Here is a 13,058-nt window from a genome sequence, read left to right on the forward strand (position 1 = left end):
TTCAATTTTTCTATAGAAATGTAAAGTAATTTCGGGCAGCATCCCTCTGCCGGAGCACTGCGTATAGTGCATCTGTCTCTTCCAAGGCCAAACTCATCTTCCTGACGGATAAGAGCTTGAGGTACTGAATATATTTTGCCAGCTCTTTGCCGGTAATTCCCCCCAGCAAACCTTCTTTGTGTCTGTACCTTGTGTCTCTAGTGGTTTTTATCCCCACCGTCTGACCTCTCTTCACCAAATAAATACATATGCCACTCTTCACCAAATAAATACAGAGAACGTTAACATACAGGAATACACAAGTGGTTATGTTTCCACAATGCAATCTCTCCAATTCTGAGAGACATCTACACCTAAAAGTATTAAACATCCATTTTATTAAATCTGTGCCTTATTTCAGATGTGTTTACATAAATGATCTTCCATCCTATCTTGTGTTACCTTTACCTGTCAGTATGCCTTGATTTAAAGTATCCCTAGCAGTTTTTCTTCAATGAATATCAAATTCATGTTACACCAAATTTTTTTTTTTTTTAGTTTAGATTCTGGCTCTTTCCTGAGAACCTGTGATTTCCATAACTTGTCCATGAGACAGCTTGCTCCTGCCATTTCTTTCAGTTGTGTCTAAGTCCTGATTTAGAAAAAAGAAAATCTTTATCCTTCCTTTTCATTAAAAGGAGAACCTCCGAAAAAATTAAATAATAGCAGCAAATGTTTATAGAGCATTTTCTGGATTCTACATACTGTTTTAATCCTTTTCATGTATTAACTCACTGAATCTCCTCAATATCTTTAGGATATAAGTTCTATATTTAACTGTATGCCGAAATGCCATTTCTATAGATCAAAATGTCAAATATTGGTAATTTCATATCATTCCACCAAACACACCCAACACGTTTTACAGACCAGGAAACTGAAACAGAGATGCTCCATAACTTGGCCCAGGTCACACAGGCGGTCAGTGGTAGATCTGGGATTTGAGGCATGCCCAGAGATAGTTAACATCCTAATCCTCTCTCACTGACAGTTTGATTTTAGCATTTCTGTGATCCCAGATTCTCAAAGAAGTAGAGAAAAACTGTCAATGTATTTGTGCTGATCAGCAGTGGTATTACTGGAAGTAAATCACACTGTTGGGTGAATCAGACTAAGGTCTACTTGATCATTCCCCTGTATGTATCCTGTGATTTCTTTCCTGGCAGAGCCAGTAATCAGCAAAGACAATACCTTCAGTAAAAAAGAGTGAGTCATGTGATTTCCTTTCTTCGGCTACTTGAATTTTTTATACATACTCACCTATGATTTTTTAGTGTTAGTATTGTAATTAGTATTGTAGCAGTATTAATGATCTTCAGAACATCCTTGCAAAGTTGCATTTTACTAACGGGAAATGATGACGTAAGTTTAAAAATGGACTCATGAGCTCACTGGAATGTACCCCATTTTTCTTTTCAGCCCCTCAAGGACAGTTAGAAAGATTTCCGAAAACATGGTGGCATTAAGCAGGGGTCTAATGTCGACTGAGCAGTAGTTTAAATGCTTATTATGGGTCTGTAAGAGACAGATACTGACCAGGGTGAATGCCTGAGTCATTTGGGGAAAACATTTTGGAAAAGGGCCCAGAATTTAACTACCAGAATTACAAAAATGAGAAGACCATCTATTGCAAACCCTTCATTTTCAGGTAGATGATCTTCCTCGGGTTGCACAGCCAGCCAGAGGCAGCTCCTGCTTCCTAGTACACTTCCTCTCTACCTGCAGCCCTCCTGCCTTCCACAGGGAAAGTAAGCACCCTGCAGTTCTCTTTCCAATTACAAAATAAGTATGCCTGGGTCTTCAGAACCATTATGAGAACTGGACAAACTATTCTTAGTATGGATTGATTTTTGTTACTCATTTGCTTCTCAGAGTATTTTTTAATTGAAACCATGGAAATATTAAATATTAATAAAACCTTCTTTAAAAACCTCAATCCAATCTTTAAGAAAAAATTTCAGCCAAGTGCATTTAACTAAAACATTTATCTGTGGATAGCTTTCTTTGTTTTTATTCAAACTTTCATTTGATTGATTTTAAGTGATGGATGAAACATTAAATGTGCCCTGACTTAGAGCTTTCCCTTTCCCATCATAATTGACGTTTTTGTGGCTCCTTTGTGCTGCAGCATTCAAAACTGCCTTTTTAAGAAGTAACAAAAAAATAGTATTTGCTACAGTCAGCAGATGGTTGTCACATTTTGTTTTCAGCGCGCTTTACCACTTAATTTTGTTTTGTTGCAGCATCAGAGGTTGCCAGTCAAGCATCTGCTATAGCTTATGGCCTAGGACTGGAGCCACTGCTGATGGCACATGTTCAGAACAGCACTAATCTAAAATAAATGTTTAATAAGCTAGCTATAAAAGCACCTGGGTTTTTTTTTTCTTTAAATTTTACCAAAGTACATAAAAGATTGGGAGATGGGCAGCAATTCTATGTAAGATTTGACTTGTATATTTTTATGTAGTTGAGTACATGAAATATAATATTTTTTTCTTTATCTTTTGTGAATTCCAGCTCATCAAGGTGCTGTACAAGACCAGCCATACCAGCTGCCAGTGGAAATCGATCCTCTCATAGGTCTGTCACTTCTTTCTCTCTTTGCGATTCATTAAGCTCTGTATGGTGGCCCTGAAGTGTAGATTACAGTTGTTTTTCACTTGCTGGTTGCTGGGAATGGAATTTTCCTGATAAACCATTTGCATGCAAATTGGAATGCAATGAGCTGTGGCTATGCTGGTATTTCATCAACTCCCCCTCGTTGGTTTGCCTAATTTGAACAGGCCTAGGACGCGTGTCACTGAAAATTAATATGGATGCTGTAATAATGTGTGATTGAGAATGCGCGTGAAGTACTGTCAGGATAATATTGGATCTTTTCATCACTCAGACTTGTTGATGAGCAGGAGCGAGGCGCGTTATGATGAATTGGTGCACCGGTAATGTGATGGAGCTCCTTTGCTAGGGAAATTTTCATAATAACAGTGGGGTTCTTAGCAGCACTGTGTTGTGAAAAATAAAACTGCAGTGCCAGGGTTTCATCATTAAAGGAGATCAATCCTTTCTTCCTGGACCCTCTGTTCAGTCTGAGGGGATTGATGTGCGATTGCAGAGCAGTTCCGAAGCCCAAATATATTGCCCAGCCAATGGCAGTGTTAAGATATTTGTATTCATTTTCCTAGGGTCCTACAGCCCAATAAATTGCCATTGGAGGTTAAATCTGTTCAGGAGGAGAAAGAAAGAAAGAAAAGGGAGGAGACCAGGAAGAGCCATTGGGATGAAATGAACATCTGCAGCAGATGACTTAGAATATCTAATCGATGCTGTGTGTTTTGAGTAGGTTAGTTGAAATCTCTAGCTTAGCATTTTTTATCCTCAGGGGATTTAAAATGTGGCTTCACTAAGAATGTTAAGCCATAATATTCAAGATGCTACTCAATAACTTTTAGAATTAAAAAACTTAATTGTCTAGTTGTAGGGGCATGCTACCAACATGGACGTTTGGCTTGTAATGTTCTCAAATTTCCCTGGTACAAAAAAGTTATTAGAATTTTTAAGTTTTTAAATAAAGCACATGAGTAAGCTGATTTGTTATTTTAAAATCCAAGGTGTTCCCTTTGTGTGTGTCACCTTTTTTATGTTCAAAATCATTTCAGTAATAGAGAGCTAGGTGGCCACCATTTGCAAATGAACTAAAATAACCTTAAGCTCAAAATGAATTTACTTATCATTTCTCCACATATAAACAGAAATCTAAAAAGTAGCTATCTATATGAAGGATAAATACTTCTCTGTTTACTGAGTCTTGTTTTGCTTTCAGTAGATATGATTTGCTATATATTTTTAAAAAGTTAAATGCTCACTTGGGTGAATTTTAAATGTCAGAAAAATAAAACCCATTTGCTAAATCACTTAAACCATTATTTCCAAAGTACAAACCCATTGTTTGCTTTAAAACCTTACAATGAATATTCTGTACTATGAAGTCTAATTAAATAATTAAACAACCATACCCCTTTACCAGAGTCATGAGTAAACGTTCAGTAAAAGGGCCAGATAGTAAATATTTTAGGCTTTGTAGGACATAAGGTCTCACATACAACTATGCAATCTGCTGTTTGGGCACAAAAGCAGCCATAGACAATATATATAAAAATGAGCATTACTGTGTTCCAATAAATCTTTATATATAAAATCAGGCACAAACCATAGTTTTCTTCCCTGCTTTAGATTGCTGATCATCAGACCGTTTGCTCCTATATGCCCTAAAACAATTGTTTAAAGCCATGTACTTTCTCAGACATTTTTACATTGACATCTGAAAGTTTCCTTCACAAGTTTAAATGATTGCAAAGGTTATAATTTCTAGCATAGTATATAAAATCTTAAATCTATCCAATGGAATCTAAATATCAAAGTGAATTGATACTCATCATTTTGTTTTAAAAAATGCATTAAAAAGCTGTTAGTTGAAAATTTTACATTATTCCTTTTTCATCTTGAATTTATATTTTTATTCTACTTCCCCTACACAATTTTGTTACATTTTGAAAACTGCTTATTAATATTTTTAGCAACAAAAATGTATATGAAAAATGAATTTCCTATGACTATAAGGCTTTTAAAAAATAGTCTACATTGAATTATTAAAAATAATGCACACTTATTAAAATTATAAATTTTAATAAACATTATTAAGTATAAAAAACAAACATTGGAAATACAACTTTAATGAAACAGATGGGGCTCCCCCCAGTTAGCTCATGAATTCATGGAAGAACATTATTTGGTGCTGATGAGACAGGATTGTCAACAGTTCTGTCCTATTGCTTGTTTTTTATTGATGGAAGCTCTGGTGAGCATTACTTACATAAGAAAATAGGTGAGGAAGGAAAGACTTTTGTTTTAACAGTGTCACTCAAATCTACGAACTCTTAAGTCACATGACAAAATTCATATAGTGATATATTATCAAGACTTATTTTTATGGTCTGTCAGTAAGTGATCATTTTAACAATCTATCATTGAAACTTATTTTTAATGATCTATCAATTGACAGCATGACTAGATCCTCCTTCCATTTTATTAAAAGCAATGAATTAGAAAACCCCTGCCCTTCAGGATGATTTCATACCTTAGGCATTTCATCAGTATCACATCAGTATTTTGAATCGGCCCATTATTTGGGTCTCAAGAGATTTTTATACCCTGAGGTAAGGCACCATAGTAAGATGCTGGTTAGGAGACAAATATGCCTTCATTTTATCTAGTGGAAGAAGAGGATGTGAGAGGGAAAGTAAGAAAGGAGAACTCACAGGAGAGTTCTCAGGCAAATCTGCTTCAGACAAGAGAACATGGAAGTTGAACCAGAAATTGTTTCCCTTAAAACCATCTGTGTCTGTGTATCCCTTGGGAAATCTTATACTCCAACGCCCCAGTTTGAAGACTGCTTATCTAGACAAATACACCTAATTTTCATTAAATAAAAATACTTTCAGCACTGAATCTCAGGAGATTCACTGGAGAAAACAATGAGATAAAGGAAAGGCAGTTGTGATAGGTTATATTGATTAGATAGATGGATGGATGGATGGTGGACTGACAGACGGATGGCTGGATGGATTGGGGGGGCGGTCATTGCACTGTTAAATTACAAGAAAGCACTTACTTGGAAGAGAGTTCATCTGAATGCCGTAGGAGCATCTGCTTTTATTTTACCCATGGGTACTTTTTGGTCACTCAGTTCAAAATTCTGTACATGCCCAGATCTGTCGAGCCAGGTCCGCCCAAGAGATCATGCCACGGAGAGACCAGTGGGAGTTTCTATCATTGGAGCAAAAGTCATAGAAACACTGACAAAAACAAACATTTTAACAATTGTCCTGAGGAATAAAGTACTGTAGTAACTAGTGTAGAAAGTACATATGCCTTGTTTTTCATTGCATGTGTTTGCTCTGTTATGTGTGCCACCAGGGCAGGGACTGTCTTACCCCCTGTATCTCCAGAGGTTCCCAGTATAGCACTGGAGAGTATTTTGAACAAATTTTTTTCTTCTGTATTACTTTTTGAGCCTTCTATTAAAATGCCATATTAGCTTAGTTACTGCATACAGTGAATATTTTTCTGTTTTTAATTTTTATCAATAATGCCTTTATAGTGCTTTTTCCCCCTGAACACTGAACACTGGTACAAAGAACATGATCAGATGCAGAAATTTATTCTGTTTGTTCTGATTTCTGATAATAATCAAGTTTCTTTAGCAGTGTAAGAACTATTATTTGTACTGGAAAGTTGGAAGTGAAATAACCCTCAGATCACTAGAAACAAAGCTTTCCATTTGTTTGATCTCCTAATGCGAAAAAAGGCATCTCAGTGACAATTCCTTTGCCATACTTGCTTGATAGGACTTCTGGAGGATTATTGCTCTTCCTGTGTGCTTGATGTCGCTCTGCCTGACCTGTGCCTAGTGACAAGCCCTGTATCGGGTGCTCTGTGGCACTTTGAAAACACACTGCCACCCTCTTACGGCTTACATAGGCGTAAGATAGTGGCAGGATACTGTGCTTTGACTGTTTCAATTACAAGTATATTTAATAAACAGTCATTCTACCCTTTTCCTTACTTGCAAGTACAGCTGTAAATAGGGAAAGTAGGAGTTCACATCTAGTCAAATTAAAGACCTGTTAAAGTCAAAGTCGTACAAGATGCTACAGTATTTCAGATCTATGACATTTAAATTCTAATATGTCTTCCTTGTGACAAAAACTTAAGGTAATAGATTGTCACAACATGAATCCATTCTCATGACAAGAGATGTAATGAGATTGTCAGAAACCCAAACCCAACGCGATACAGTCTGTTGATTGTAATCTAGTTTGGTCCTGCCCAAGAGCTAGATAGCATGTTTTGAGAATTGTATGCTGTTTTTAAGTTGTAGTATGTTATTATTTCTTTCCTCTAGGCTAAATTTGTGACTGAGATGTTGAATTTCACTTCCCACATTCTTCCAACAATTGGATATGTTTTCCTATTTGGCTTTTCAAATATTACATTTAGAATTAAAGAGCAAATATCCTAGAATGTGTCGCCTCTCTTCCCTCGCCCCCTGCCCCCAGTATGACAAACTTTAAGGTTTCTGTGTGCATGTGAGTTTAGTGGGGGTTTTTTTTCCTGCTCTATTCTCGCAGCCAGCAATGCAGGAACGCACAGGAGGCAAATCACCGACCTTTTAGACCAAAGTATTCAAGTCCATTCCCAGTGCTTTGTCATCACTTCAGACAACCGCTACATCCTCATCTGTGGTTTCTGGGATAAGAGTTTCCGCGTCTATTCTACAGACACAGGTACCTGTTATTTTCTTCATCAGTGAACTAAAGTTTACTACAAGTAGTATGGAGAGGCTAGAATGCTTTTTCATCTTCTTTCCAAAAGTTACACAATTGTAAAATGTGTAAAATAAGGACAAGACTGTTTTCCCATTTCAAGCAAAAATCTATTATATAATTATTTTCAATATGTTTTTCAGAGGCAGTTTTTTATACTAGGTTTGTCTCCTAAGCCTCATGTTTATAGAATGAACGTGTGTGTGTGTGTGTGTGTGTGTGTATGTGTAGTTTTCCACTTTTGTATTATTCACAGGGTTTTTTTCCTTATTGGAAATTCTCATTAAGTATATTTCTTGGGAATTGATATCTTTCTTCCACCCAGTTCTGCAAAGAATCTTGCTGAAAGCTACACATCATGAAGAAAAGCATCTGACAGGAGCCCTTGTTAAAATAAAAAAAGTTTAAGTCTGTACTCATTTGCGTGCATCCTCTTAAGGGACAAACCACGCTCAACTCAGTATTATTACAGGAGATCCAACCCTGTAAACCCTGTTTACAAATTTTTGCATATAGGAAATTGAGAAACACTGAAAAATGTAATGGCGTCTCTTTAAAGTATTTTAGAAACTGTTAGAGAATGAAATAAACATAGAGTAAATATGTAGTTGAACATCTGAAATGCAGTTAGAAATGCATCTGAAGTGCATTAGAACATGATAGGTACTGTGGAAATACATATTTCAACTAAAATAATTGTGATGAAATATGGTAGGGATAGGAAATTCTTTTTAATTGAAATTTCTAGTTAATTAAATGTTTTACAGTAAATCATCTTTTCGTCTTTTTAATAATTTTTATTAAATATATGAGCTCCTGCCTTAGTAAGTATAGCATATTGAAAATTGAATTGTTGGTTATTCAAGGACTATCTGAAGTGAATGTTAATGACAGTATTATAAAATGGCTCTGAGAAGGTGGGGGAAAATAGCTAATACATACTGTTCGTAGAATAAACTCTAAAAGTTGTTTTTAGGTATGATCATGTTTACTTTTCATTTTATGGAATTGATGGTCTAGCTTTCTTATAATTTGCATCTTTATTCTGTAGGACCAGAGGAAAAAAATACATCATAATTCAAGTCTTTCTGATTAATTAAGCTTTTCCTAGATGTTTAGGTCTGTGAGTTTGATTACTATTGAACCTATTCCTTTAAAAATGATGTGGGGATTGATGTTTTCCTAAACTATATTTATTATTATAATGAATTTTCTCTGATTTAATCATCAAATTTAAATTGTAACCTTCTGACTATTATGGTAATGACAACCTTAGCATTATACAACCTCAAATTACATTCTTTTTCATCAGCTTTTAGATTAAAATTGTTATATCCTCTCACAATATTCTTTTAGGTTGTATGTTGTGTTTTGTTGTTTAAGACTTTATTGCTATTAAATTTACATACAGTAAAATTCATTCTTTCTGGCTTACAGTTCTGTTCATTTGGGCAGTGTATAGAGTCCCCTACTACCACCACATTAAAGTTGTGCAGTGGCTCTGTCACCCTAAAAAGTCCCAGCACTGTCCCTTATAGTCAATTCCTTCCCCCATCTCAGCCTCCTCCCAACCATTGATTTATTCTTCATCTCTATAATTTTGCCTTTTCCAGAATGTCTTGTAAGTGGAATCACATATTGTGTCTTTGGTTTGACATTTGAGATTTCTTAAGCTTGTTGACATCCCATATCATTTTAAGAAGACATTGAATATTAATGTTTGTAAAGCATACCTCACTTTTATATAATACTAATAATTAAAATAATTCTTACATTCATCACAGTTCTTCAGAATTTACAGAATTCTTTCACATACATGATATTGTTTCAGCCTCACAATAATCCTGTGAAATAAAATAGGTATCCTTATCCCCATTTTGCAGATAATGAAATTGAGGGTTACAAAGATTAAGTAACTTGCTGAAATTTGCATAGATAGTGGTGATCAGACTGGTCATTGGAGCCAGCTCTTCTGCTCTGAATGCAGCATTCTCTGTGCTTAGACCGTGTTATCTCACAGTGGTGTTACCTGTCAATAATCGGGTAGTTTGGAAAATGCTGTAATTTACAACATTAACTAGAAAACATTCCTTTCCCTCTTTATAAATATCTTCCACTTCACTGTTTTCTGTGTGTGTGTGTGTGTGTGTGTGTGTGTGTGTGTGTGTGTGTAAAACATGTTCATAAGAAGCAGCCTTATTTTAAACTTCATTGCCATGGGACTAACTTAGCTTGTACAATAAAAATATTTACACCTGCCAGAAAAGTTGTGAAAAACCCTCAAATGATAGTCCTAGTGTCTTTCTTAGTATCTTGTATACAAACAGGCTCTGATGCTAGTTTTATTTAAGATAATTTGTTAGGTCACATATATGTTTGTGTTTTTATGATAATAGGAATGTGAAATATTTTCTCCTAAGTTTGGCAGAGAAGCAAGGAAAAATTGTATGATCAATAATACATAATGGCAAAGTTATCACAAGTGTTAAATTCGATTATATTTTAGCACAGAAGCCCCCCTAAAAAATCCTTCTCTTCTTAGATTTGAGGGGGCAGGAGAGAGAAACATGTTTGTAACAGGAAATTCTTTAAACATAAATCATGTTTTCGAGGTACAACCAGAACAGCAGAGGCAACAATAAAACCCTCCCTCGGCAGTGGGAATTATTTTCAGGCCACATTTTAGATTCAGTGGTGCAGAGTCCTGAGCTGGGATTTTTTTTATTTGTAGCACAACTGTCAAATAAAACATTAACTAGAAAAATTTGTTCTGTCAAAAAAGGGATATTCTCGTGCTGTGGTAATATTTGATATTAGTGTGTGGAGAGGTGGACTGGTATTTAAAGGAAACAAAAAATAAAGGTTGAGGAACATTTATGTGATTATCAGAAAATAATTTACCAAAAAGAGCAGCAGGTATTTATATGCTGTGATTTATTTAGTAGGAGTGAACCTCAACCTTATAGCAATAACAAATATTGCTGAGGAAGGCTGCCTCAACAGGAAAAAGTAAACCTAAAAAAAAAAAATGTTTTCCAGAGTTGGGCCCAACATATAAATTATAGAGAATAAAATTAATGTGTATTAAAATATGAAACCCTTCAGATGTAAATACTTAAATATCACTCTCTCATTTCGATCATCCCCGATACCCAGTCTAACTTTGTTCTACCATATTATTCTCACTGATTCCCTTGTTTAGTTTTGTTTTTCTTTTACAATATTTATCACTACTCTGTTGGTGTTTGTTTAATGTCTGTCTGCCCCACTAGATGGTAAATACTATGACGGCAGGAATCATGTCTGTTTACCACCATATACGTGTTAAGGCCTAATGCTTGGCACTTAATAGGTGCTCAGGAAATGCTTGTTGAATCAAAAATAATTGTGATGACTTTGGGGGCAAAAATTAAAAGCCTAGGAAATTTCAGTTTAAAAAGAACCCACAGTGACTGACGCTAACATTGTAGATACAGAGTGATGTTAACTAGTGAGAATTAACAGACAGATCTTGGAAAATTCTATCAATATATTTCCATCTATCCCACTTGTACATCTAAGCCTTTCTGTTTTGTTCTCACATGAGTTGGAAATGAAGCTTGTTACCAAGTGAACAGCTGCTCTTTTGCCAGCCTGCTGGAAGCACTTGGATCCCCTCTGCTGCGTGTACCTCCAGTACATAGTTGGTTATAGTTACTCACTCATCCTCACTCCTACAACCCACTGAATTGATGGGTCTCAAGTCTTAAATAAGCATATTCTCAATAACATATTTAAATTGCCTCTGTAGTTTTTACTCTCAGCATTTAGGTATAGGCTGAGGCCAGAGTCACCCTACATGATCTGTGCTCAAACATAATCACAATGCAGTGTGTTCAGTTTTTTTCAGCAGTTAAAACTCACTGATTTAACTTTCATTTTTCTAATTAATAGTGGGGTCATGGGACAAGCATTATGATTAATTTTTCCTGCTTATGATTAAAAATGCTGTGTAAGAAGAGCAGGAGGGAATTCATCTTAAGGCTAAGATTCCATTTTAAAAACCAGGGAATTAGGAGGTCAGATTCCTAACATATTTTGTGGTCATGAGCCAATAACCAACCCTATCTTAAGGCAGGGCAGGCAGTCCTAAGTGATACATTCGCTTGCTTGAGGGTAACCACTACCTTAAAGAAGAACAGGATCAAGAAATTCCTTGTGTTAAGTTTATCTTCCAGAATATCTAGAGAAAAGACTATGGATGGTGACATAATGTCTCTTGCTGGAGATAGACATCATGAGACCACATGTCAAGCCTACGCTTCCTCTCCTCCCCGCCCACCCTTTGCCCCATTCTTGAAAGCCTTAGGAGACTGGAATCTAAGCCCTTGAGCGTGCCTCCTCTCTGAGGTTGCCTGCATTCCCCTTTCTTTGAGTGTGTACTTTGCCTTAAACAAAAGACTTTTCGTTGCTCAACTTCATGTTTTGTTTCTGCACTCTTCCAGTGGTAAGCATCTTTTGTTCCTTGGCTTTTTCATTCAGTTTTCTAGGCTTGAGCACAAGTCTTCACTCTCTCTGTCCTACTTCAGACAAGCAGGGAAGGGATGCAGGGATTTCCAATTTGGGCTTGCCAGTTCCCGTCGCCTGGGTGACCCCTACAGAACTGAGCTGCCCGATCATGCTCTCTAGTAGCCTGCCCGAAAAATCTCCTTTCTCTGCCTTTGGGAAGTTCTCAGAGCATAATCTCCCTCCATCCAATGCTCTGGGTCTCCCCCAAATCCTGGGGTGGTAGTGGCTTAGTTCCCATGCTCTGCAGAATCAAGCAGACACTGGACGTCTGGTGACCCTGGCCTCAGGGGTTAGCGAGGGATCTGACCTACGTGGAGCAGGAGTTCAGTGAGCTTCCCTTCTCCCCGACCCTTGCTCGCTGCTGCCGGCACTAACGCTGCCTTTCGCTACTGCCCTCGCTTTAATGAATTCCTTCCTTACCTACCCTCGTCTGACCTGCTTGAGAATTCCTCCTCATTCAGAGTCAAGAACCCTCCCATGGCCAGGCTGAGGCCTCACCTACAGCTGAGGGAGAGACCTCCCCAGTGCAGCAGCAGTCAGAGTGCATGCCGGACCTACTCTTTTGTCTTAGCCTTTATAAGGCCTGCCTCTACTCTAACCCCACCCGTTTTACCACTAAACCCCTCCACTTTGTTCTTCATTTAAATTAGAAATTCTGTGAGAATTATTATACTTTTTCCATATTTAATTTGCTCTTTTTCATTTCCATTTTTTATTCTAGAAGGTCTTGAATTCTTTACCATATTCCTTGATACAGCTAATTTTTTAAATGAAATGCATTGATGTAAACTTAAAAATTGAGGAAATTCAGAAGTGAACATTTTTAACATTTAGCAGTTAAAACACCTGCTTTGACTAAAGTCTATTCACAGGGGGAAAAAAATGTACACTTTTAATTGTGCAATTTGAGACCGAAATGAATCTGATTTTAAAGTTACTAATAGGCTACGTGCAACAGTAAAAATACTGAGACTTTCTGCCTGATTTAAACAAAGCATATTTCAGTATTTTAGTTCTAAATGTGCAGTCTTTATAATAACCTTTAGGTTTATTAAAATCAAGAATTCTAAAAATTTTATGTAAATATGT

The 13,058-nt window shown here is 36.5% G+C and overlaps 1 protein-coding gene across 2 annotated transcripts in view; it reads left to right on the forward strand.

Annotated features, from left to right (window-relative positions):
• Nucleotides 1-13,058, forward strand: part of LRBA (LPS responsive beige-like anchor protein) — a 740,236-nt gene that overhangs the window by 698,500 nt on the left and 28,678 nt on the right. For both annotated transcript variants that reach the window (XM_037024623.2, XM_017650128.3), the window contains 2 exons: nucleotides 2,557-2,619; nucleotides 7,227-7,382. In XM_037024623.2, coding sequence (XP_036880518.2) covers nucleotides 2,557-2,619; nucleotides 7,227-7,382 — 219 coding nt within the window. The remainder of the gene's footprint in view (nucleotides 1-2,556; nucleotides 2,620-7,226; nucleotides 7,383-13,058) is intronic.

This window comes from Manis javanica, chromosome 3 (assembly GCF_040802235.1).
Source record: "Manis javanica isolate MJ-LG chromosome 3, MJ_LKY, whole genome shotgun sequence".
In the NCBI taxonomy this organism is placed as follows: Eukaryota; Metazoa; Chordata; class Mammalia; order Pholidota; family Manidae; genus Manis; species Manis javanica.